The 24,714-nt window shown below is 45.5% G+C and overlaps 1 protein-coding gene across 1 annotated transcript; it reads left to right on the forward strand.

The window, feature by feature from the left end:
- Nucleotides 1-8,236: 8,236 nt before the first annotated feature.
- Nucleotides 8,237-22,913, forward strand: cacnb2b (calcium channel, voltage-dependent, beta 2b). Its single transcript, XM_047027892.1, has 13 exons — nucleotides 8,237-8,264; nucleotides 13,624-13,689; nucleotides 15,501-15,623; nucleotides 15,832-15,971; nucleotides 16,393-16,471; nucleotides 16,653-16,733; nucleotides 16,850-16,908; nucleotides 17,014-17,123; nucleotides 18,233-18,241; nucleotides 19,029-19,180; nucleotides 19,764-19,859; nucleotides 20,941-21,126; nucleotides 22,115-22,913. Exons 1-13 carry the CDS (start codon nucleotides 8,247-8,249, stop codon nucleotides 22,871-22,873), a joined length of 1,878 nt encoding a protein of 625 aa, XP_046883848.1. The 5' UTR covers nucleotides 8,237-8,246; the 3' UTR covers nucleotides 22,874-22,913.
- The last annotated feature ends 1,801 nt before the right edge of the window (nucleotides 22,914-24,714 follow it).

Consider the following 24,714-nt stretch of genomic DNA (forward strand, 5'->3'; position numbering starts at 1 on the left):
CTTGCTGTGTGTTTGTCAATGCAGGATGCCACAGTTACGTTACAGATAGATGCTAGGGTGTAATTTGTAGTCTTCCACCAGGACAGGTCTGACAAAATGATGCCCCACGGAGCACCTGGTCTTTGTCTCCTTGATTGATGTGCCGGACTGCAGAGCAGACAGGAGATGGTACACACCAGTCCTCACTGCTAGGGGATGGTAAACACCAGTCCTCACTGCCAGGGGATGGTACACACCAGTCCTCACTGTCTCAGATAGAAGGGGAAGGGTGAACGCTGGGGCAGGTTTGAGAGAAAGTGTAAACTTCCTGTTCATTTTATGATGATGTCAACTTTCAAATTGAACACCGTTCGCTGTTAACAAAGAACCTGGCAAATCATGCAGTACTGACTGTCGCATCATGAAAGACAATCAAAGATGTAAATCCAGGAAGAGACTTTTCTCTTTTAATGTTTCATATGAAACATACAAACCTTTGAAAATGAATAGTGAAGTCTTGACTACAGAAGTTTATTTATTTGTAATCTCTTTATCTAAAAATACAGAAAATCAGAAAATGTACGATAGAAATGTGTTTTTGTGAATGTGTTTGTGTGTTTGTGTGCGCATGGAGGGTGGTATATCATATGGAAGAAAATCAGACAATGGGAAAAAGGTATAGAAAAATATGCAGATGCAGAGGAATTAGAGAAAAGATTGTGGGCAAAGATAGAGATAAAAGAAAAAGAAAGGGCAGGGAAAGGAGGCGGGTGGGAGGGGGAAGCAGGGAGGGGGGGGGGGCGGGCATTGCAAATTGGTGGAGCTGGAGGCACATTTGAATTCAGGCGGTGTGTCTCCTGCGCTAGCGGAATGCTACCTGCTCGAGCATGGCAACAGAGAGAGAGAGAGCAGCAGCATCCCTGGGCTGCAGCCTCTAAACACGCACGCACACAGTCGCGCTCGCACGGCGCGCCAGCGAAACACACGAAACTCACACACGTGTCACGGTCACCACAGAAGGGAAAGAGAGGAACTCAGGTAAGCAGGAACGCCCCTGACTAGAGAGAGAGAGAAAGAGAGAAAGAGAGAGAGAGGACCCTAGAGAAGGATGTAAGGAAGCGAGTGTGCTAAGTCGAGAGAGAGAGACAGATTAGGAGGAGCTACAGAGGAGAAGGAGGTGGAAGCAGAAGCACAGAGGAGCATACACGTTCCCCAAATTTCAGCACCCAGACCAGGCTTCAGAGTAACTGACAGGGGGACAGATGTGGAAATCGCAAATCGGCAACTGTGATTGGAAAGAGGGAAGCGGGAGAGACAAAGAGGACAATGCCATTCAATGTGTGTGTTGTCCTCACATTGGGGGGGTTACTGGTGAGGGGGTGTGGGTAGAGGGGGGGGGGGCTACAGGGGAAGGAGGCAGGGTGGGTGGGGCTGAGAGGGAGAGAGAGAACGAGGTGGGGGGGGTGGATTGTAAATAAATACGGGAGGGGAAATGAAATGAAGTTCTCCACAGGGGTGAAGTGAACACACACACACACACTCGACAACGCTGTCTGAACATCTGAACAGACACTCCGCAATTTGGGATGAACGCGAAATAGGATTGGGCTCCTCGCACAACAGAGGATTTATTCGAAAGAGTCGGGACTCGTTTCAGAATCACCTGCTGCTTTGAGGAAAGCTGTCTCACTCCGAGGAAAAGGAACCCATCCAGGGACACAACTTCCGTAAAGGATCCCTGATCTCTCCCTCTCTGCCAAGAACCTCCAGCAAGACCAGCATCGATGGACCACCCCAAGTCGCAGAAGATCCGGTGAATCTTCTCAGCAACACAACTGTCCCTGGGATCCCGTGGTAGATCCGGTCGATCCGGCGGGGGGGGGGGGGAGGTAGCGGACCTGGGGATCTAGTAGATCACCCGCGCCATGAGGGATCCACCGTAATCCACTGCGTCAGGGCTGAAGAGAGAAAGATCCGGAAAAGTGCTGCGAGAGATCGAGCTCTCCAGCAGGTGGACCGTCCTGTCCTCCGGACCCCCCAGATGTCTTGATGTATTGCTGTGGGCTGGGACAGTGCAGGAGAGTGCAGTCCACCTACGTAAGTTACCACCCTTTTGATGTGTTTGGTCCCATAGCAACAGTGGATTTGTCAGTGGCAGAAAACTGAAAGATGCAGGTGCTGTAGTTGTGGATGCGAGAGGGGCTGACACAAGGTACACCATGGAATCAAGACTGGGAAGAGATCATGTGTATTCACTCACAATGTTTAATTAACCCTGAGAACACACATTGTGACCCACTTCATCAATAATATTATGTTGAACATAGCATTAGACAGCAGTGGAAAGTATGTCGTTCGGTCAATGATTCCATGCTGCACTGTACAGTACGTGACCACCGCAGTCTGAGACCTGTAGGATTTCATCTCCCTCTGTAACTGGTGTGTCTGTCCTGTGGACAACCTGTTATCTGCTGGTGAATTACTCAAACACACACTGAATAGCAGCCGACTGGTTTAAATAGTCTGACTGATTGTCTAGTGTGCAGTGCTACAACGGAACTGACAACTCCCGTGTTTAACAGCACTCAGTATTGATTTTACAGGACTGCGCTTTATTAGGCAACTACAGTGAAGCAGATGGAGTTGTGTTCGACAGCCTTTCTTTTCTGTTGAAATTCTGTTGGCTATAAAATGACGTTGTCTGGTTTAGACTCCCTCAGGTATAGTTTCAGTAAATGGAAACAACCGTAGCACTTATTTTCTGGTGAAAAGACAAGGAGACTATGGGTCATACTTATCCCAGGGTTGTGGTTCTGGCTCTGAGTTTGACCTTAGGAAGCTGTCTGAGAGGACAGTTATCTCATTACGGAACAGGTTTCATCGTCCTACCAGGGGCAGTCAGCATGATCAGAAGATGGAGTGACTCCCTTTATTTGCCTTTCTCTCTCTTTATCTTTCTCTCTTCCATCTCCGTTCCTCCCTCTTGTCTCACATCTTCTTCATCTTTTTTTTCTTCTCATTTGTCTTTCTTGTTCTCTCGCTCTCTATTTCTTTTTTCCTAACCTCTACTAAATCTTGTTGAACCTGACACTACAGAGTCACCGTAATACATCTGAGTACTGACTGCAGAAAACGCTGTCTTAACTGTCATGCGCTAAGAGGGCTTATTGTCACAGGCGACACTGAAAGGGCTTTTGTTGCACCGCCTGCCTTGAAGATTTGCACATTATTGTTTGTTTGTTTGTGTGTGTGTGTGTGTGTGTGTGTGCCAGTTTACACCACAACCTAGACAGAGACTTATAACTCAAAAGCCCAGAGCTTGTGCAAAAAATAATGACTCATCAAAATGTTGCTATAGCCATTAAATGTGTGAATAATGGAATTTTGGTGTGCAAGATGACAACAAACCAACTGACAGATGCACTGTACATTCCTGCAATAGCTGTCTCCAATATACTGTAAATTAAAGTGTGTCTGGTTTGCGGTCATTTCTAAAGAGTCAAAGCTAAGCTACGCTTACATTTACATTTGCATTTATGCATTTAGCAGACGCTTTTATCCAAAGCGACTTCCAAGAGAGAGCTATACAAAAGAGCATAGGTCACTGATCATAACAACGAGGTAGTCCCAACATTGCAAGCAGCCAAAACATGAAGCATACATTGTGGAAAACTAAACAAGTGCCAAAAGGGAAGACCCATAAGAGCATGCAGTTATACAGGTTTACAAATAAAAACTGAATCTGTGAATCTGTGAATCTGTCAATGTCACAACTCCATTTTATTGGACCCTCCTGTTTGCAGGCTAACCCTTACACCCTTAAACTCACCTCAAAAATCCAAAGGAAAGTTCAACTTCGCTACCCAACCATTAACCAAAAGAAATCAACAGGACACATAAACAGGAACGATATACAAATGTAACCAATCAAGCTGTTAAAAAGAGACATTCAAAGGATGTCACTACTAACATGAGCATGTGCCCATGTTTCTTCTTCCTTGCTGGCTAGAAAATAGATGTGAATTACATGAAGTGCTTATCTGGCTCTAGAATGTACGCCGAGGCAGTCTACTCTTTTCAAACTTTTTTATAGTGGTGCTGAGATTGCCAGTTTTTCTAGAGTGCAGCTGCCAACAGGTGAAGGACGATGCCCTGAATGTCCCCTTTACTCCAGTTAGCGCCATTATGTAAATCAGAAAACTTCCACACAGTCTAACTGGCCGTAGGGTTGTCTACACGTGCATCATTGCACAACATTATTTGCCGCAGTCGCCTTGCAAGTTTAACATTACTTACTTTCCTGGTCGACTTTCTTTTATTTGTCCTGACGCTTCTGAGAGTGGTGGAACGCGATTCCTAGTGGACACGTTACTACATTGCTTCGATCTGTCAGCGTCATAAAATAGAGACGATAAGGTAATGAAAACAAGGACATTTGCTGAGTATTGAGACACCCTGTCTCACAGTATAACGATGATCACCCTCTGAGCAGCTGCTCTCATAACGCTGAAGATATATTTATGGTGCAATAATTAATATGTTTTAATGTTCTTATATCCACAGGCATCCTGTTCAGGCATTTAGAAAACGTTAGGATGGATGATGGATGAGAATGGTACGATGTTCTGGATTCCAGTGTTGTGTGTACACAGATAACCACGTTCCCTGTGTATTGAGTCCTATTTTATAGCAGGTAGTCACTGGAACTATAACCCCCAGTCTTACCTACAGTACTTTTACCAGCCAACTCTCTCTCTCTCTCTCTCTCTCTCTCTCTCTCTCTCTCTCTCTCTCTCTCTCTCTCTCTCTCTCTCTGTCCCTGTCTTATTGTCTCGACCTCCATCTCCTCTCCTGTCCTCCCCTCCATCCTTCTCAAATATATCCTTTTCCAGTGAAGGGGCCAGCATTGGGCATGAGACCAGCACCAACCACCAGTGCTGAGGAAAGGGAGGGGCCAAACAGATGTTTGGTTGCAGATTCTTGCAGCTTTATTATCATTGTGGGATGAGGGGGGGCTTGACAAATACAGAGGGATAAAGGAAGGAAGAAAATGAAGGAAGAAAGTAAGGATTAAAAAAACAACATTAAAACTTTCTGTATCGTCAAATATGTCCGCACCCTACAGCAAAACTGGCTGGCCATCCTCCGGAATACATCACTTTTTTTCCCTTCTTCCTCCCACACCTCTTCCTCCTCCTCTGGGCTATTTCTGACTATGTTTAGTCCGGTGTGATTGGCTGACCACATTCCAGGCAGATGTAAGACTTATCTTTGGAGTTCTTGGCTCAGGATGTTGTTGGAAGAAGTCAAATCAAAGCCCTGATGCCCAGCTGGATGTTAGGAGAGGAGGCTCTCTGTCTGCATGTCAGGCCGCTGCAGAGCTCAAAGGACCCGGACAGGGACAAGGGCTCGCTCATGTCCTCCGTGTAGCCATGTCCAAAACATCCAAGAACAAAAACGTCTCCTGGGTAAGTGGACCAGGTGGGCTGTGTGTGTTTGTTTGTGTTGTGGTGCTGTGTGTGTGTTGCCTTTAGATAGCTAAAGACACATTTACTCTCAAAACTGTTCCTCATGTGGAACTGATCTGTGTGTTTGCAGTGGTTAAGTAGTGATTTGTCTTCAGGGTCACAATAGGTCAGTTGTCCTGGACACTTTAGCTCCAAAATACGTCTACCTTGTTGCGTCTCCCTTACAACAGCTGTGTGCCATAAGCGCCTGCTACTGTAGCGCTTTATAAAACACAGTGGCAGCCAGGAAATGCATTAAAACGCCAGACAGAAGCACCAACCTGCATCACTTAAACTCAAATTACTGGCTGGCCCATACATCAATAAAAACTGAAATTAGATAATGTTGCAGTTGAGTAACTTTCAAAAATGAAGGACGAATTTGACAGGGTGAGACTCAAATGAGATAAAACGATTCTCTAGGCACCGGTGAAAAAGCGATGATCATCTTAACCTTTAATGAGAAATCAGCTATGGTTTCTGGTTTGAGGTTAAGCAGTTATCTGTCTTCCAGCTGCCTATTGTCGGGTGACCGGTGTGGGGGAAAGAAAGGGCTCTTGGCTCATCTCCCTGGATGTGCGTGCCTGACAAGCCTCCAGCCTCTGCCCTCCAGCCTCTGCCCTCCAGCCTCTGCCCTCCAGCCTCTGCCCTCCAGCCTCTGCCCTCCAGCCTCTACCCTCCAGCCTCTGCCCTCCAGCCTCTACCCTCTTAATGGTCTACAGCCCTTCCTACCCACTCCCCTCATACCCACACTTATGCACATGCATGCCCGCCTGTCCGCCTGTATAAGAGGGCTTAAGGACAGACATGTATTTATGTGTGTTTTAGAGCACAAGCGTGTGAACTCATGTGTGTGTGAAGACAGCGTGTGGGATATGTGTGTCACGTGTCTCCTTCTCTGGGTTTGGACTCGACGTTGGCGTGTTGGTTTTTATGCGGGCACTGCGGCCAGTCTCCTGTGTTTTTCTGCCTCTCTACTACAGCTTGCTCGTGTTTGAGGAGATTTGAAGTGTCATGGACCAGATTAAGTCAAGCCTCAAGTCTGGTTAAATCCAAGGCCATGTCCTACATTAATGGAACGAGTAAGACTGATTTAAACAAGCATTCTCTCAAGCCTACTAACTAGAGGTAGATCTACTATCAAAGACATGATACACCAGCCACTGGATGAGGGCAGGGTCGGACTGCTCATCGGGAGATTTCCAGAACGGACGGTCAAACACCCGCGGCATAAAGCAAAAAAATAAATGATTATAATACACGGACGTGAGCCGGTCTGCGTTTCAAAGTCCCAGGACGTTTTTCAGTCTCAGTCCAGACCTGGATGAGGGGATATTATAATGAAAATGAATTGAACCAATAACATATATTAGACCCCTAAGAAGTGTGGCTTCTTTGATCCATGTGACACAGCAATCTACAGGGTGACACAATGAGTTGGTATCTCATTAAAAAAACTCTTGATACTTGAGTGTTTGCTATCGTCCTGTACTGACAGTCTCTGATAGCACACCAGCCGGTTCTCTTTAGAACCTTCTTTAGCAAATCGTCCCATTCGCTAGCAATTTGAACCCGGGACAAGGTTAGTGAACTAATGATCCTGATTGAGTCAGAGCTAGATTGCATGTCTTCAGTGCCCTTGGATGGGATGGGGGATATTAATAGGGATGTTGGAGAGTCCAGTAGTCCAGATGTCTGTCTGACCCTGTGAGGTCACTCAGTCATGCTGCTCTCTAGTCCAGCTCCAGCCGTGCCAAACACTGCCCAGATCATCTCCACAGGCTCTTACTCAACACACACTTCCTCCACTACAGTCCGTTCTTACACGTTTGAATAAGATGCACTCCCAGGAGGTTTCAGATCCCATTCAAGGACAGACACCACCCAGCCTACTCCCACTCCTGCCCCGACTGTTTGGGCGTGTTACGAGCATGGGTGGAGATTGTATACACACACACACAATTCATGGTTTGTCTCATCAAATAACAGGTCACCACAAGAGATGAGTGCAGTTCAAAAAGACCCATTAGATTAGCAGATTAATTTGTAGTGTACACCACAGACATTGGTGTATTAACAAAAATATAACAAAAATATCTGCACTTCTCCACTTTGAAGAGAGATAACTATTTATTTGATGGCATTTTACCATTTGAAACAGAGCCATAGCTCTTCCATTTATACAGCCTGATTATTTCAGCAAGTTGTGTGTTTGCACACTAATCTGTCGTCACAGGCACAGCGGGTGTATTACCCAACACCGACCAATACGAATGACAAAATCCCCACCGTGGACTTTGCTAACAGAGCGCGAAATCAAAGGGACAGATCGGGCTGCTGGACTTCAGAAACTACATCTTTGGTTGGGTTATCGCTGCTTCAGGTTAGAGAAGACTGTAGCAACAGATGCTACGCAGAGAAATAAGCCGTTAATGCCCCATGATTTGGACAGGGGTAACTACACACCAACTCATAATACAGATTTAGGTGAAACCCTTCGCGCTACTTATTCATCCGTGCGTCCTCTGGGAAGCTGCAATCACAGTTTTTTTTCTCTCTTCAATTGCGTGCAGGAGTTGGCTTGATACGTATAGGACAGGCTGTTCATATACTGTTCTTTACTTTTTTTTTTTATAAGTTTGAGGATTTATCAAGCCATATGAGGGCCGTGTTTAAACAACTACCACCAGGAGACAACCGGACTTTTGACACTTTTCGGTACAGCCGTGGAGCAACTAAAAACGACCCGATTTAAACGATATGCCGCCCAAGAAAAAGGTAGAATTCTTCACTCTTGTCCCTAGTGTGTGCGTGTGTGTGCGTGTGTGTATGTGTGTGCGTGAGCGTGAGCAGGAAGGATAGGAGAGTGCACCATCTGTTGCGTTGAGCATAATCCCAGTGTGAGGCCTCTCCGCATCGCTGCACTGAAGCACACAGGAACAGTGAACAGGATAGTTGATGCTATTTATCTCCACAAGCGATCAATGTGCCATGTGGGATGAAGAAAAAACATCATACTCTGTATTTTTGTTTAGTCTTATCTATGTAGTTAGTTTGATATCATGGGGTATCCCGGTGTGACTAAATAGGTCTGTGAAGCAGAAATGTTAACCTACATTTCGTGGTTTTCTGTTTGAAGGATATTTGTCATTTGAAGTTACATAACATGATATTATGGTGACCACACCATTCTGACCTAGCCCCGGTTTGCACGTAGATATATTAATGTGAGCTTCAGATTAGGGGGATACATCATTTAAGTATACCAAATTGGCCCGTTGGTCCTGTCTTAGTGACGTTTTACTCTGAAACTGTATCATAATAGTGACATGAGGATGACCTCAAAAAGCATTATAAAATGCAACCATGTCACAAAATCAAAGTATACATTCCAAGCAAGACATATATCACAGTCATTAATAGAAAACATTATAATGATATAACATTAGAATTGTAGTAGTATTCACACTGTTTTTGTTTGCTCAGTGTTACTGCATGTAAGAGAGCTGTGGTCATCAGGTTCAGGTTGACAGTCTTATATTGCAGTGTGCAGGACTGTCCTGTTGCTTATTACCCAGAATAGAAAAAGCCTCTTAGAAGCTGTTACTGGGGTATTAAACCAGTGTCTCTCCTCTTTCCACCTCGCCTTCAGGAAATAGAGCAATATAGCTGGAAAGTTCCAGAAGAACAAAAGTAGTTCCAACTGAAATGATTTTTTTTTGTTCCAATACAACATTTGGTTAATTTTGAAACAATCTTTCTGTGGCACATTTTATTATTATGCACTGATTTGGAAAATACATGTATTTTTATCTGTTATTGTAAAGGATTTGCAATCCTTTTTGTGGGCCCCTCTAAATAAAACACATGTTACATCATATGCATGGGAAATAATGCACATCTATGAAAGTACAAACATACCTGCAATAGCAGCAAATATAAAGGTATAGTTTATGTATGTAGTCATCACCCAGCGCTGTGTACCATACATTCTGTTGTGTATGGAATCAGTGCACCACAGGAGAGTATTGGCCATTGACAGTGCCAGCAGTATTGTTGGCTGCCTATGAAGAGTTTGCATTTGTATCTCTCTCTCTCTCCAAATCCTAGATTGACGCATGCTATCTTAATCTCCTTACAGAGAGACAATCATGACCCAGGGCAGTGGCGAAAGCTTGTGTGAGCGTGTGTGTGTACGTGTGTGTGTGTGTGTGAAAGAGAGATGAAAATGTTGATCACTTTTCCCTTATGTTGTCTTCATAACTCTCATCTCTTTTCTTTTCTCCGTCACTGATATATAACATTGTTGTGGTAAATCAGGCTCTTTAGCTTCCTGTAATGATGATAGTATCTTACTGTAATGAATTAACTAACTACAGAGGGCCGTTATAAGTAGGTGTTTAATTTGAAGTCACTAAATTCAGTTATTCTAAGTCTCCCACTGAACAATACCTCTAAATAAGATCCATCAGCATGTTGAAATGCCCTTCCCCATTTTGATATTCTCGTAAAAAATAAAACTCTAGATGCTTTCCTCATGCCATAATACACCTGTCATATTACACCAGCCAACATCTTCATATCTTCACCATGGCAGCAGTGGGAATGTGGCACGACGCCAACGAACCCCCCCCCCCCCCCCCCTCAACATTTGAGACAGACCAGCACATGAAGCAAAACAGGCAGTAGAGGTTAAACAGTACATTTAATTCACTCATTGATAACCGATTCAGTGGAAAGGTGACAATCTGATTAACTGCACATGAACTGCATTGGCGTTGTTTAACTGCGTTAAATGTCAGATGGATAAATACCGTGATAGAAATGTGCACCATGGTCTGCGGTCAGTGGAATAGCCAGTGTAAAGCAAAAATATGGGCTTGAAAAGGAAATATACCCAAACCTTGGCTGGCAGCCAGAGCTCATTTAGTGACAGACAGGAAATTAGTCACAATAAGGTTGCTGACCTGCTCCACATCCCAGAATGGTTTGTTGTGGAGAGGTTGAGGAGGCAGAAGATGTAGTCTTTTTGTGATGCGTCTCTAGTCTAGTTCACTGACAAATATATTGATTGAACTTTAAAAGGAAAAGATGTGTGAGTGCAGGTAACAGATTAGAAACCACATTAGATCAGAAGATGGGATGTAGGATAACCGTTGGAATCCTTTGTGGTGAAGACACAAGACAAATCCGTTCTTTCAACAATGCTTCAAAACACTTTTGTCTGTATCTTTAAACACTTTTTCATTTTTTAAGAATCACACTTCCCTGTGCCCTATTTCCTAGTACCCAGAGCTATTCTATAACACTTACACACACACTCACCCTCTAACTCACACACACACACACACATACACACACACATGAGCACACACTGACAGACATGCCCGTAGCACACGCATGCATGCACATTGCACACACACTACCCTCCACTCTACTCATCTCTAGAACATGCACAGCTCTCTCCGTCAGTTTTTGGCAGCTCTTTCAGCTGAGCTCAGCTTGTATATGAGAAGCTCTGATGCTTGAGTCACTGTAGTCATGCTGAACAAGGGACCGAAGTGTATTAAACACAAGCATGTGGGATTCAGGGTAAGACCATATGCATGTATGTTAACGTGTGTATCTGCATTGCCTGCATGGACAAGTGTGTGGCTTCCATTGCGTGTGTAGCTATTTGTGTAAGAACCTGCTCTTGTGTTTGTGTGCGTTCGCACAAAGATGCGTTGTCACGTGTTTGTGTGTTTTCTAACTTCATGTTCGAGTCCTGACTGACGGCTAACTTTAGCTCAGCTGGACAGAGAACAAGCCGGCCTCATTATGATGTCACCTTCTATTGGAGATGTCACCGTGAACTACAGTACTACTGTCAGGCACATGTACACAGTGATGCCCCCGTCTATGTTCCAGCCATTGATTTCACTGTAGCTGTAAATCACTGTTGGGAGCCAACACTCATTGACCTGCTGTGCATCTCTGAGGGTAGATCTGCTGACAGTTTACTGCTCTGTAAAGAGCACTCTGCTGTCAACGCTGATCTATCCGTGTTGATGTATAAGGGAAGAGCTTCTCCGTGTGAGCTGTTGCTCGTCTAAAACGGTGACAATAGGCGAGGTGTTTAACTGGACTTAATGCTTAGGCGGCATATTTCTTTTTAAAACGGTTTCCATGGAAACGCCTTTCCATATACGTTTGGGGAGTGTGCAGGGAGTGTGGATGTGATTTCATCATTCCGCCGTCTACTGTGCGTTCGCCAAATGCCGCCTCGCTTTGCAAGTCAATTCAAATGCACAATACAAGGTCACGTAGATATATCGAACGCTTGAACCATTTAAAACTCATTTGACACAGGTTGAATTTAATTCAAATGTATTATACTTCTAATAATACACTATAAAATGTGAATTTCATTCAGCATGAATTGTATTGTATTTTGGAAGAAGACCATTAAGTCTGCCTAGTTATTATGTCAGGTTAGCCCTGAGGTGTCATAGCCATGGGGGACAATTGTCTTCCACTGTCTCCTGGAACACCTCAAAATCAATATCATGTTTTTCAAACAGTTTTAGACCATACCATTCACCAACAACCATATCATCCCAAATCTCATAACACTCCTTTTCAATATTCTGACAGTCACAGTAATGTAGTGCCACGTCTTCAGTAAGTCAAGAATGTGACACTTAGTGCAGGTGAGGTGGCTTTGGGAGCTAGCTGGCCTGGAGGCAGCCCTGAAGGCAGCCCAAGAGGCAGCCCTGGAGGCAGCTGTGGAGGCAGCCCTGGAGGCAGCCCCGGATAACAGGGTGTGTTCACTAAAGGTGCAATATAGTGCTCCATTATGAGTATAGTCATTAGAATTTAGAATAATTCCGATTTAATTCCACCTGTGACGAATGGGTTCTAAATGGTTCAACCTATTGGACTCAAGTGCAGGACTGTACTACTCTAGGAATGGAGTCCATCTTCATCCTGTCTTCTCTAATGTACCCACTGGCTAGTGATGAAACAGCTGTGTGGATGTATTAGAGTGTGGAGTCACCTTCAGAGCAACTCAGCACAAAAATGTTAACAAACAAGTAGCAGATTCTTTCATGTTCATGTCTATATGCATTCACTTAGAAGACGCTTTTATATATGGAAGTAAGAATACTGTGCATTGAAGTTATTGCACAGGCGTTTGTGGTCAAACTCAAAGTATTGTCTCAAGCCTTTAGAATGGCTTCCTCTCCTACTAAGACCTGATAATCATACCTAAAGTGTACTCACCTACAAAGCTAAAAGTCATTTCTCAAGCCTACAGCTACTTATCTTCCCTCCTCTACCTTTTCTTCCTCCTCCTTCACCCATCTCAAGGCACTCTTTCGTTAACCTTCTTCTTCGTGTTTTATCCTGTACTGGACGCCTATCCTCCTCTAACTTCTCTCTTCTCTCTTGGAGATGTCATAGCATCTAACCCTCTCTCCCTAGGGAAGTTAATCCTGGTGTTTGTCAGTTCTAAGGCATTCACGTATCTATCCTGTTGATGTTTTAATAGAACTCGGTCTGATAGCACGCTGTATAATTGATCTACCACTGTCAAGATGGTAGAATGGCATACACTAGGATGGTGCACCGAGAATAGGCTTCTATTTAGGCATGGTGGAGGGGGGAGGGGGGTGTAAGTGAATGCGTCACAGTTCTTCCTGGGTCGGTGGACACAGAGGGCATTAATTACCGCGTCTTTGAGGGGACAATCTAATCGGTGGACACATGGCACATAAACTTGAGTGTCCCAAGAGAGAAGGAATCCTACCATTTCCTGACAATTGGACAGAAGAGTCTGGAAACCCCCGTCCCTCGTAAATGTGACTGCATACACGGGTCTAGTGCTGAGGACAGCTTGGGGTTTCTCAGCATCATTGCCAGAGGAAGTAATGCCTGTTACGTCAAATACTACCTGCTGGAGGGTTCTGCTAAGTGAGTGACGAGGAGAGAAGGAGGAAGGCACCCTTTGTGTGGATGCTAGTATACTGCAGCTGGGATTCCTGGATCTGCTGTAGAGTTACTATGTGGGAACCTGCTTCTAATGTTTCCTCTGTCTATCGTTCTCCCCCCCCCCCCCCCCCCCTCTCTCTCTCTCTCTCTCTCTCACACACAGGGAGAGCGCCAGGACTCAGATGTTGTCGAGGAGAGGAACGCCCAGGTGCAGTTGGAGAAGGCCAAGGTATACTTCCTCCCTGAATCTCTCCCGGTTTCCTCCTGGTATTGACCTCTGCCCCCTTCCCCGTGTAGCTCCCGTGTTCTCAGAAACATGATGACATCACTGGCATACAGAAAGGAAACAGACACCGGGGCATCGGATTAGTAACCTGGCAATATCCTTAAATGAGTCACAGCAATATTTCCCACTGCAAATCTCCTGTTTTCCATACACTCCTGCTTTAATGTAAAAGCAAGGGACATCGATGCTATGCTTTTACACTCAGTTTACTATTCAGGGAAAAGGATATGATACTTGATAACGATCCTTACAGTAATATTTGAAACTCAATAGTCCTGTGAAGATCACCTGTCATGATGTTGACTATACTTGAGATGACGGATGATTTCCTGACTCAAGACAGTGAACCTTTTCTAGAAGCATGTCGAACTGAAGAACCCATCTTCCCTCCCGCTAGGCAGGTTCTAAGCGGTCTCTCTTTGTCTGAGAAGGATGCTGCTCCCTCAGGAAACTGAATTCGATCCTTTCACATTGTTAATGTGCTCCCCGTCGTGTGCTGTTATTAATGCTGTGAACCCGCCCCACTAAGCCCTGCTGACCTCCTGCCTCAGCACCAAGCCATCACTTCCAAACTGGAGCAATTAGTGTTTTGGTTTGCCGATCAAGCCACTAATTGGACTGCTGGCATTTGACTTATTTAACATATCAGGAACTCAACAGAGACTTCCTACTAAGGAATTACAGGCTTGGGGGGTTATGTTTACATGCAAGAATGTGTGGTATGTGTGTATCATGTTTTTATCTACATTTAATGTTTGGAGACTGGAGCTAGAAATGGTCGACAGTATATCTTAGCATCCCTGATTTTCTTCAGGGAACCCTTTAAATTTGTGCTTTCTTATGCCATAAACATTTTTTTTTTACAGTGTCACATCTCTCAGAATATATCCATATTGCATCTCTCCCTATGAATGATTTAAGGTCAGACTGCTGCTTTTCCGAGCTTGCACAAAAACCTGCAGTGGCTTTTCACTGTGACACCCTGAGGCTCTCACACAAGGTGGACACACACACACACATTCAACCATGTGTGCAAAGTGTACACACACTGCATAATTACATCATTACTGCATTATCATATTTTTCTCACAGATCCCATTTTGCATATTAAGCTTGTCCTGCACATATTGTAATTCATCAGTAGTCACACACACAATCACACACACAATCACACACACAATCACACGCACAATCACACACACAATCACACACACACACGCTTTTGTATTGTCCACACACAGACATACACTCATTGGAATTCAGCCGTTTCACTAGATACTGTGTCCTGTTAGGATCAGACCTTAATTAATGGACATTGTTATTGGCGTTTGCTTTCGGCTGTGTAGTCCATGGTGTTAACGCTCAGCTGCTGCCTGCAGCCTGGTGTCTGGCTGACTGTTCCTGCATAGAAGCACCTTGAATGGGAGCATGAACCGCTTGCAGTTCCAGCAGACACACATTGTCACACACCATGACAAACATAGTAACCAGTGGAGACCGGTGCCGAATAGCAAAGGATGTGTTTGACTGTGTAGAGGATGGGACTCTTATGCCTTTTAATTGTCATTTAGAGATTCTTTGATAGATTGCTATTGTAATGATATTGTATGTCATGCATTGACAGATTATTGTAAGTCTGTCAAATAATTTGAAGATAACACACATTCAACAAGGCTTTGACTGTAGCTCATACAGACAACAGCACTCTCAGTCCTACTGTCCCTAACGTTGTGTCTCTCCACGTGTGTCCCCAGTTCAAGCCGGTGGCGTTCGCCGTGTTCTGTAACTTCTCCTACACCCCCGCGGACGAAGACAACGTGCCCGTGCCTGGAACAGCCGTCACCTTCGAGGCCAAGGACTTCCTGCACGTCAAAGAGGTCAGGGGTCATGTCCGTGCTCTCTGAACCGACGAAGCGTTTGTTTTAATCCGAATGCACAGGCGCTTTCAGTGTGTCGTGCTGTCCCTTATACCATGCTGATGATGAGGGTGATGAGGATGATAAGGGTGATGAAGATTTCCGTGAGGTTGACGACAACCACCTCGATCCCACAATGTCTTCTATCTCTGGCTATTCGGTTCTGCAGAAGTTCAACAATGAGTGGTGGCTAGGCCGCCCAGTGAAGGAAGATGGTGTGGTCGGCTTCATCCCCAGTCCTGTTAACCTGGAGAATATCTTGATCAGGAGAGAGGTGCAGGCCAGGAAAGCTGCCAAGGCCTTAGCCAGGTGTGTGTCTCTAGTCTCTCTGTAGTCCGTTAACGACAGTGTGCCTAGTGTGCATGTGTGTACACGTTGTGCTTTCGTGTGCGTGTGTGTGTGCGCCCGTGTGTGTGCATGTTTCTGCTGACAATGTCCACCCTCCTGTTCACCGTTCAGACAGGGCACTGAGCTAGATCAGGGGTTCCCAATCCTGGTCCTCAGGGCACCCCTGTCCTGCATGTTTTAGAAGTTTCCCTGCTCCAACACACATGATTCAAACGAATAGGTTGTTATCCAGCTCTGCAGAAGCCTGCTAATGACCTTTCATTTGAATCAGGTGTGTTGGAGCAGGGAAACATCAAAAACATGCAGGGGACAGGGGGTCCCTGAGGACCAGGGTTGAGAACCACTGAGCTAGATGACAGTTGAATCTCCATTTTGATTTCAGTAAAGCAGCGACGACCCAGGATATGAACGCAAAGAAGTATACACCCCCTTCAACAGTGGCCCAGGCCAAAAAGAAATCTGTAAGTGTGTATGTGTGTTTGTGAATGATGTGTGCATGCCCTTAAAAGTGCCTGCATTTGCAATGGATAAAGATCCTAGTATATATTTGGATGTATGATCTGTTTGTGTGTGATGTGTGTATGTGATGTTGCTGGAGTGCTGAACTCGTTTGAGGGTGCTGTTCCCTCCTGTCGCCTGTAGGGGGAGCAGGTGGCTCCGTATGATGTGGTGCCCACGATGCGTCCCGTCGTGCTGATGGGACCGTCGCTTAAGGGCCTAGAAGTAAGTGATGCTACACACACATACATACATACACACACATGTACACATGCGCGGCCTGCACACACATACATACACAGACACTTATCTTAAATCCAGCGATATCCTTTCAATTACAGGTGACAGACATGATGCAGAAAGCGTTGTTTGATTTCTTGAAACACAGATTCGAAGGCAGGTGAGCATGGCCAAGTTTTATTGAATAAGGAATCCATCAAATCCCACTGTTTGCTGTCACGAGTTATGTACATGTTTTTTGGCAAACGTGCGGTTCGTTTTGCAGAATTACCATAACTCGCGTTGCTGCGGACATCTCTCTAGCCAAGCGGTCTATACTGAACAACCCTGGAAAAAAAGCCCTAATGGACCGCTCCAACAAACGCTCAAATCTAGGTAAGGCCTGAATCTGAATCTTCTTGAATGAATACTGCATCTCTCAGATACTCAAGCAACCCACATTCTGTTGTTACATTTCTTTCATACTGTAACGTCGACTGTTATCCGTATCAAGCTGTCTCATCAGATAGACTGGCATACTGTGATACAGGGCCTATTGTTCTGATAGTACGTGCCTTTCACAACCAATGACAAAGGTGCACTGTAGAGTAGGGTGGGATTAAAAAATATTAAACTCTGTCAGTATTATTCATTATTCATCTAAGTCATGCTAGATCTAGATGCTGGGAAGACATAGCATAGCTCCAGCATGTGTTCAAAGAGATTTACTCTGCGCTCTGCCCCTCTCTTCTCCTCTCTCTGCCCCTCTCCTCGCTCTGCCCCTCTCCTCTCTCTGCCCCTCTCCTCTCTCTGCTCCTCTCCTCGCTCTGCTCCTCTCCTCGCTCTGCCCCTCTCCTCTCTCTGCCCTTTCTTCTCTCTGCTCCTCTCCTCGCTCTGCCCCTCTCCTCTCTCTGCCCTTTCTTCTCTCTGCTCCTCTCCTCGCTCTGCCCCTCTCCTCTCTCTGCTCCTCTCCTCGCTCTGCCCCTCTCCTCTCTCTGCCCTTTCTTCTCTCTGCTCCTCTCCTCGCTCTGCCCCTCTCCTCTCTCTGCCCTTTCCTCTCTCTGCCCTCTCCTTGCTCTTCACCTCTCTTCGCTCTTCCCCTCTCCTCTCTCTGCCCTCTCCTCTCTCTGCCCCTCTCCTCTCTCTGCTCCTCTCCTCGCTCTGCCCCTCTCCTCGCTCTGCCCCTCTCCTCGCTCTGCCCCTCTCCTCTCTCTGCCCTTTCCTCTCTCTGCCCTCTCCTTGCTCTTCACCTCTCTTCGCTCTTCCCCTCTCCTCTCTCTGCCCTCTCCTTGCTCTTCACCTCTCTTCGCTCTTCCCCTCTCCTCTCTCTGCCCTCTCCTCTCTCTGCCCTCTCCTTGCTCTTCACCTCTCTTCGCTCTTCCCCTCTCCTCTCTCTGCCCTCTCCTCTCTCTGCCCTCTCCTTGCTCTTCACCTCTCCTCGCTGTTCCCCTCTCCTCGCTCTTCCCCTCTCCTCGCTCTTCCCCTCTCTTGCGGCCACATCTCAGACGCAGCCGGTACGTATCAACCACCGCACCTGTAGCTCGTATGGTTATGTTGAGATAGTGAATACTGAAGCCACACGGCCATCCTGTTTACACTCGCTTCAATTTGTTCAGGATTCATTTCTTGTATTACCTTGCGATCTGTACAACTTCAACAGTACATTTCCCTGGCATAACTTTACTTGCATGTAGACTAACTAATGAAGACAGATGAGTTTCAGTTTACTTACTGATTAACTGTAACTATCAAATGGCAGGGTATAGTTCAGTGATTAGAGAGTTTCACTACAGATCAAAAGGTTGCAGGTTCAAGTATTACTCCCCCACCCCCCTAAACTATATGTTGCTTTAATTCTAAGCATCTACCAATTGAATACATTATTATTACATCTGTTAATACAACTGTTATGTGAAACAGTATGTGAACAATATGTGTAGCCTACATCCTGATACATGATGTGATCTAAGTCATGCTCTGACATCACTGTCATCCTCACTTTAATGGTATTACCATAAACCATTTTGAGCACTTAAAGAACCTCACCTATCAGTTCTCCCCCATATTTTTAGGATTAGCATTTTTTTAGTGTTTGAATTTGTCAGTTTACTGCACCGCACGGAAAGCTTTGATGATATGCAAAGCCTGTTTTGAAAACAACATTTTTAACATTGTAATATGAAGGCATGGATGAATGACTGAAACAAATGGATAAAGAACCACAACACATGACTGGTGTCGGATATTTAAGTGTGGGACAACCTCTCCCTCCAACTCCTTGTTGCTTCCTCCCTCCTTCAGCCCAGATCCAGGGGGAGGTGGAGCGGATCTTTGAGCTGGCCCGCAGCCTACAGCTGGTGGTCCTGGACGCAGACACGGTCAACCACCCCATCCAGCTGTCCAAGACCTCCCTGGCTCCCATCCTGGTCTACGTCAAGATCTCCTCCCCCAAGGTGAGCAGGAGCTGGGAGGCACGCTGCCATCTGCCGTGTGGGTGCGAGAGGCCACTATGGATGCCTGCATAGACACTGAGGAGGAGGAATCACCCCCTTTTGTTGATAGGTTTGAATTGGTTGTGTGCGTTCTTTGGGGGTTACCACAACCCTGTGTGGAAGTCAAAACTGTTGGGATTTTTATGTTGTGCTGTTCTGTAGCTGTTTCATAGTCGTTAATGTAGTGGAGCAGGGGTGTGTCCAGACATTTTTGATAGGGGTGGCACAAGGGGTGGCCCGCCTCTGACTGGGCATATAGCCAATTATATTTTAAGATATTGGGGTGGCCAATCAGATTTGGGTGGCCCGTGCCACCCTAGGCCACACCCTGAACACGCCCCTGTAGTGGAGCCGACAGGGGTTCAGTGTGAAGGCGAATGAGGTTTGGGTTGACTCTGCAAGACCACTGGCGAGATGTACAATTTTGTAGCTGTTTGTAATTCCCCCATCAACACCTTTTCTTGAATTTAAAAAAAAAAAAAAATCTGAGATTTCAAATATAATGATTATACTAATGCTTTTTCTCCTGCTGGGTTTCAAACAGGTGTTAACCAGGCTGATCAAGACAAGAGGAAAGTCTCAAACCAAACACTTGAACGTCCAGATAGTGGCAGCAGACAAGCTGGCTCAGTGTCCTCCGGTGAGAGCGCCCTCTAGTGGCCAAACAGCTCAACTGCCAAACTCATGTCATCTGGACCCCTCTCAGTACTCTTCGTATTAAAAACAACCTTCTTCCTCAAGAGATAAACTCAGTTTTCCCACCAAAGCCAAACAAAGCATTCATTAATGACAGGTTGCAATCAGGACCTAGAAAAAAAACAAGTACATTTGCAATGTCATCCTTTTAATGAAAAGGACAATTTCATCCTTTTCATATGACTTTGCACTGTGTACACAAATCTGCCTTTGCACTGCGTCGTTGGGCTGACAGCAGTGTAAAGGTGATCCCTGTGTTGATAGGTATTTGCATTAATATGGGTATTGATTCCACAGCATGAGACAATGAAAGAGATTTCCCAGTGGCTTCTTGTGTGTGTGTCAGTGGCTTCCTGTGTGTGTGTCAGTGGCTTCCTGTGTGTGTGTCAGTGGCTTCCTGTGTGTGTGACAGTGGCTTCCTGTGTGTGTGTCGGTGTCTTCCTGTGTGTGTGACAGTGGCTTCCTGTGTGTGTGTCCGTGGCCGTGTGCTTTGACTGTACGTGGCTGTCCTTCCTTGTTAATCTGACCTTATTTCCTTACATCTCCTGATCTGAAACTTGCTCTAGGACCTAATCACAGACTTACTTGATCTGATTAGCTAGGATAGGGTTATTTTAAGTCTTCCACTCTCTGGTCTCCGAGGGGACGGGAAAGCAGGCAGTGACACAGATTGTGTTCCAACAATCTGGTCTGGAATCAGGGTCCCATTTCACAATACCTCTCTGTCAATACCAATCTGCATCCCCATCCCAGCGCTGTATAGGAGAGTGACAACAAAGAAATCACTTAAGGCTCATTATCTCTCAACAGCAAGTCCAGTAAACCAGAAGCAGCATTTTGATGGCAACAATCTGTTGTGAAATGCATTACATAGTGATTAATAGATTTATGCAACTAGTATATATATGTATTATATATATATACACAGTATATATATATATATAGTTTTAACTCAACCATGCAGTGCTTCCAGTCTGCCCATTCCTCCAGGTCTGACTCCCATCCCTCCCCAACGGTTTCCACAGGAGATGTTTGACGTCATCCTGGATGAGAACCAGCTGAGCGATGCCTGTGAGCACATAGCAGACTACCTGGAGGCCTACTGGAGAGCCACACACCCTCCAGAGATGGAGCCCCCCAGCCCCATGGTGATGAAGCTGGCAGAGAACACTCTCCCCACCAGCCCCATGGCTGCTCTGCCGCCTGCCAAGGTACACGACTACCCCCTCCCCCCATACATTTACGCATTTAGCAGACGCTTTTATCCAAAGCGACTTCCAAGAAAGAGCTTTATAAAAGTGAGTAGGTCACTGATCATAACAACGAGAGCCAAAACATGAAGCATACATTGTGAAAAACAAATAAGTGCCAAAGGGAAGAACCATAAGAGCATGCAGTTAAACATACAGTGCCTTCTCACTTACCTCACGATCCACACCTCTAACCCTTCACTTCGATGCACGTACCACGTCGTTACCATAGGTATTGCAATGCACTTACATGGTAGTTGATGTCTAGTAATCGTTTATCTCAAAGGACAGACACTTGCATGGAGTACGATGAAACGTGTACTTCAGTTGGCTGCAGGAAAACCGGCCTCATCTCTGCTGTCTGGGTGCCGCTTACACAAATGTCAGGGGTCAGGGACACACCTGTAGAAGTCCTTTTTCTGTTATTCCAACACAGTATGTTTTTGGGTTCTGTTTGTTGCTGTTCTGTTTGTCATCGACGTGATGTTGGATATGATGCATGACCTCGTCTTTGTGATCCTCCCACGCCACTGTTCTTCACCTCAACATCACTGCAGCTGCTCTGTCTCCTGCTTTCATCTGTCATGTGACCTTTTATCACTTCTCCATCTCTCTCTCTCCAAACCTCATCCTCTGGGAAATGTACAGAAATGAGATAGCAGTGTGCCTGGTGAGTGAGACATGACCAACGACTAGTGTCAACGCCCTCTCACCACTACAGTAGGATAGACAAGTAGTTCTAGCAGTGTTTTCACCTCCTGTGTGTGTGTGCATATGTGTATTGGCAGTGCAAGAGAGGTGTGTGTGTATGACAGAGAGAGAGAAAGAGAGGAGAGAGAGAAATAGAGGAGAGTGTGTATCTGTTCATACGTACGTGCATGTTTATCAGCCTAGAACGGGTTCATCTACATTGCTATCCTCCATGGCATGTTTGCCCCAGGAGGACCAGAAGAGCAAGAAGACAGCCCTGACCAAGAGGAAAGGCTCCAGGGAGAACCAGCTCGACCAGCAGGAGCAGAAGGAGCCTGCAGCCCAGGAGCAAGCAGACGAGGAGGGCCAGAGAGAGGAGGACGATCGCCCCCCGAGAACGGAACCAAAGAGACCACAGCACAGCCACCACCACCACCACCACCGCAGGGCCGAGAACCAGAACCACACCCAGGCTCAGATCCAGACGGCGGGCCTGGACTCGCAACCTGGCAGGGGGGACTACGCCCCGAGGATCCCCCGCAGGCAGGCCCTGGAGGATCCGGAGGAGGAGGACCAGAGGATCCCCCGCAGGCAGGCCCTGGAGGATCCGGAGGAGGAGGACCAGAGGATCCCCCGCAGACAGGCCCTGGAGGAGCAGGAGGGGGAGGAGGGGGTGCAGCCCTACAATCACAGGGCTGTGTCGCACAGGGACCACAACCACCACCATCACAACAGCAACCACCATCACCACCACCACCACCACCATCACCGTGGCAACAGCCAGCTGCACCCCGGGGAGGATTACGAACTGGAGCACAACGAACGTAACAGACAGCACAGACAACACCCTAGCTACCAGCCACACACACACAGACACCCCCCCACTGACAACCACTACCATTACCAAGGCAGAGACAGAGACAGAGACAGAGACAGAGACAGAGACAGAGACAGAGACAGAGACAGAGATGGCAGGCATGGGGACTCAAGACATTGGCACCAAGATTTTATACACTAGTGAATGTTTTCATTGTTGTGTGTGTGTGTGTCTGTGTGTGTTTGTTTGTGTGTTCTCTTTGCACTGCACTAAAACAAAAATCCAGGGTCTCTCTACCGTCTCTGGACACTCAGTGGTTCTTCTTCTAGCTGTCTTCCCTCCCTCCCCCTCTACCCCCCCATATAACTAGATTCTCTCTATCTTTCTGCCTCTCTTGACCATCTCTCTCTCTCTCTCTCTCTCTCTCTCTCTCTCTCTCTCTCTCTCTCTCTGTCTCTCTCCCTCTCTCTCTCTCCCTCTCTCTCTCTCTCTTGCTCTCTTGCTCTCTCACTGTTCTCTCTCTGATTCTCATGTCTCTTCTGTGCTCTCATTCATTTGCAGGACATTGTTTTCGCAATGAGCAGTTTGATGGTTTGTCAAATGTTTGCTGGTGTTATATAGGGTAACAACAATGTAGGTACCTTAACATTTTGAAATCCCTTGAAGATTTATGTTTGAAGGAATTGTACTGTATCTTGCCAATTCCAAATGGTCTGGAATTATTAATCCCAGAGTTGTTGATCAGACCTTACTCTAATAAGTAATGTCCATGACTAAAAGGAATGAAAATAGTAGCTTAATATAATTTTTATGATATAAACACAGGATTAAACCATGATGAAAGACAGTTATCCCCTTATTGGCTTTGTCAGTTGAAGACACATTCATCCTTTTTTTCCACACCATTTACTTGTGTATCATGCCACCAATAGCCACCAATTCCTTAGTAGAAAGTTTAGAAGCATAAAAGTCCATCATTATTTTTCTACGAATGATTGTAAGATGGGAGCTCAGATTCCTACTGTACTCACTTTCACTCTGTCTGGAAGCATCCCTTGTTTTCTACTGTCTTAGACTTGCGCTGCATTGTACAGTACATGCTACAGACTATGCATCTTGCAACATGCAACTTGTGATAAAAAATATAATATATATACTGTATAGCTTGAAAATAATTTCTATGCATTTGTATATACTTCATAATTGCCTTTGTAGACATGTTAAAGGGAGAGTAGAATGCCTGTTGCACTGTTAATAGAACTGTCACTGTTGACTTGGCTAGCGACGACTTACTGTACATGCTGATTGAGGTATGTTTCTTTCTAACTTGTGTGTTTCATTTCATATAGTATTTATTCCGAATATGTTTCATTTTGTTTAAAATCATGTCACACAGGATGCAAAACCTTTTTTTTTGCTTGATGATAAACATGTTCAGTATCACCTATTGGTCTTCTTTTAAACTCCAGGATATGGTTCTTATTGTAAAACAAAAGGATCTTATAATGCCACAGTAAACGGTTTTTCCTCAGTTACTCTCTAGCACAGTCGTTCGGAGCGGCCCTGCCAGAGGAAAAAAAAGAAAAAAGGTTCACACTGATTAATATGCATACGTAAGTAAATGTTTTGATTTCAATAGCAATGAATTAAAAAAGAAGTCATTACGATAGTAATAATCCTCTTTTAATAGTCTATACATCCCTTGATATGTACGGATGTATGGTGCCTAGCAAAATAATAAACTAATCTAGCATAAGAATACATTTAAAATCATAATACAATCTCCAGTATAACACTGGTAGTCACTCTGGCCCATGTAATTTTAAGTAACAGACCGAGCCAACCCCACACTAAAGAAAGAAAAGATTATCTGGCACTCGCATAAAAAAGTTTGGGGACCCCTGCTCTAGCTTGAGGTTCCTTTCTGATGAAACAAAAGAAAATTAGCTGCCCCTCCGAATGAGAGAACATGATGAAGTGCCCTTGCAATGGAGAGAAAACAATCCCAGTGAAGAAAATGACACGCTGTTCCCTACAGTCTC

Source organism: Hypomesus transpacificus, chromosome 10 (genome assembly GCF_021917145.1).
Source record: "Hypomesus transpacificus isolate Combined female chromosome 10, fHypTra1, whole genome shotgun sequence".
In the NCBI taxonomy this organism is placed as follows: Eukaryota; Metazoa; Chordata; class Actinopteri; order Osmeriformes; family Osmeridae; genus Hypomesus; species Hypomesus transpacificus.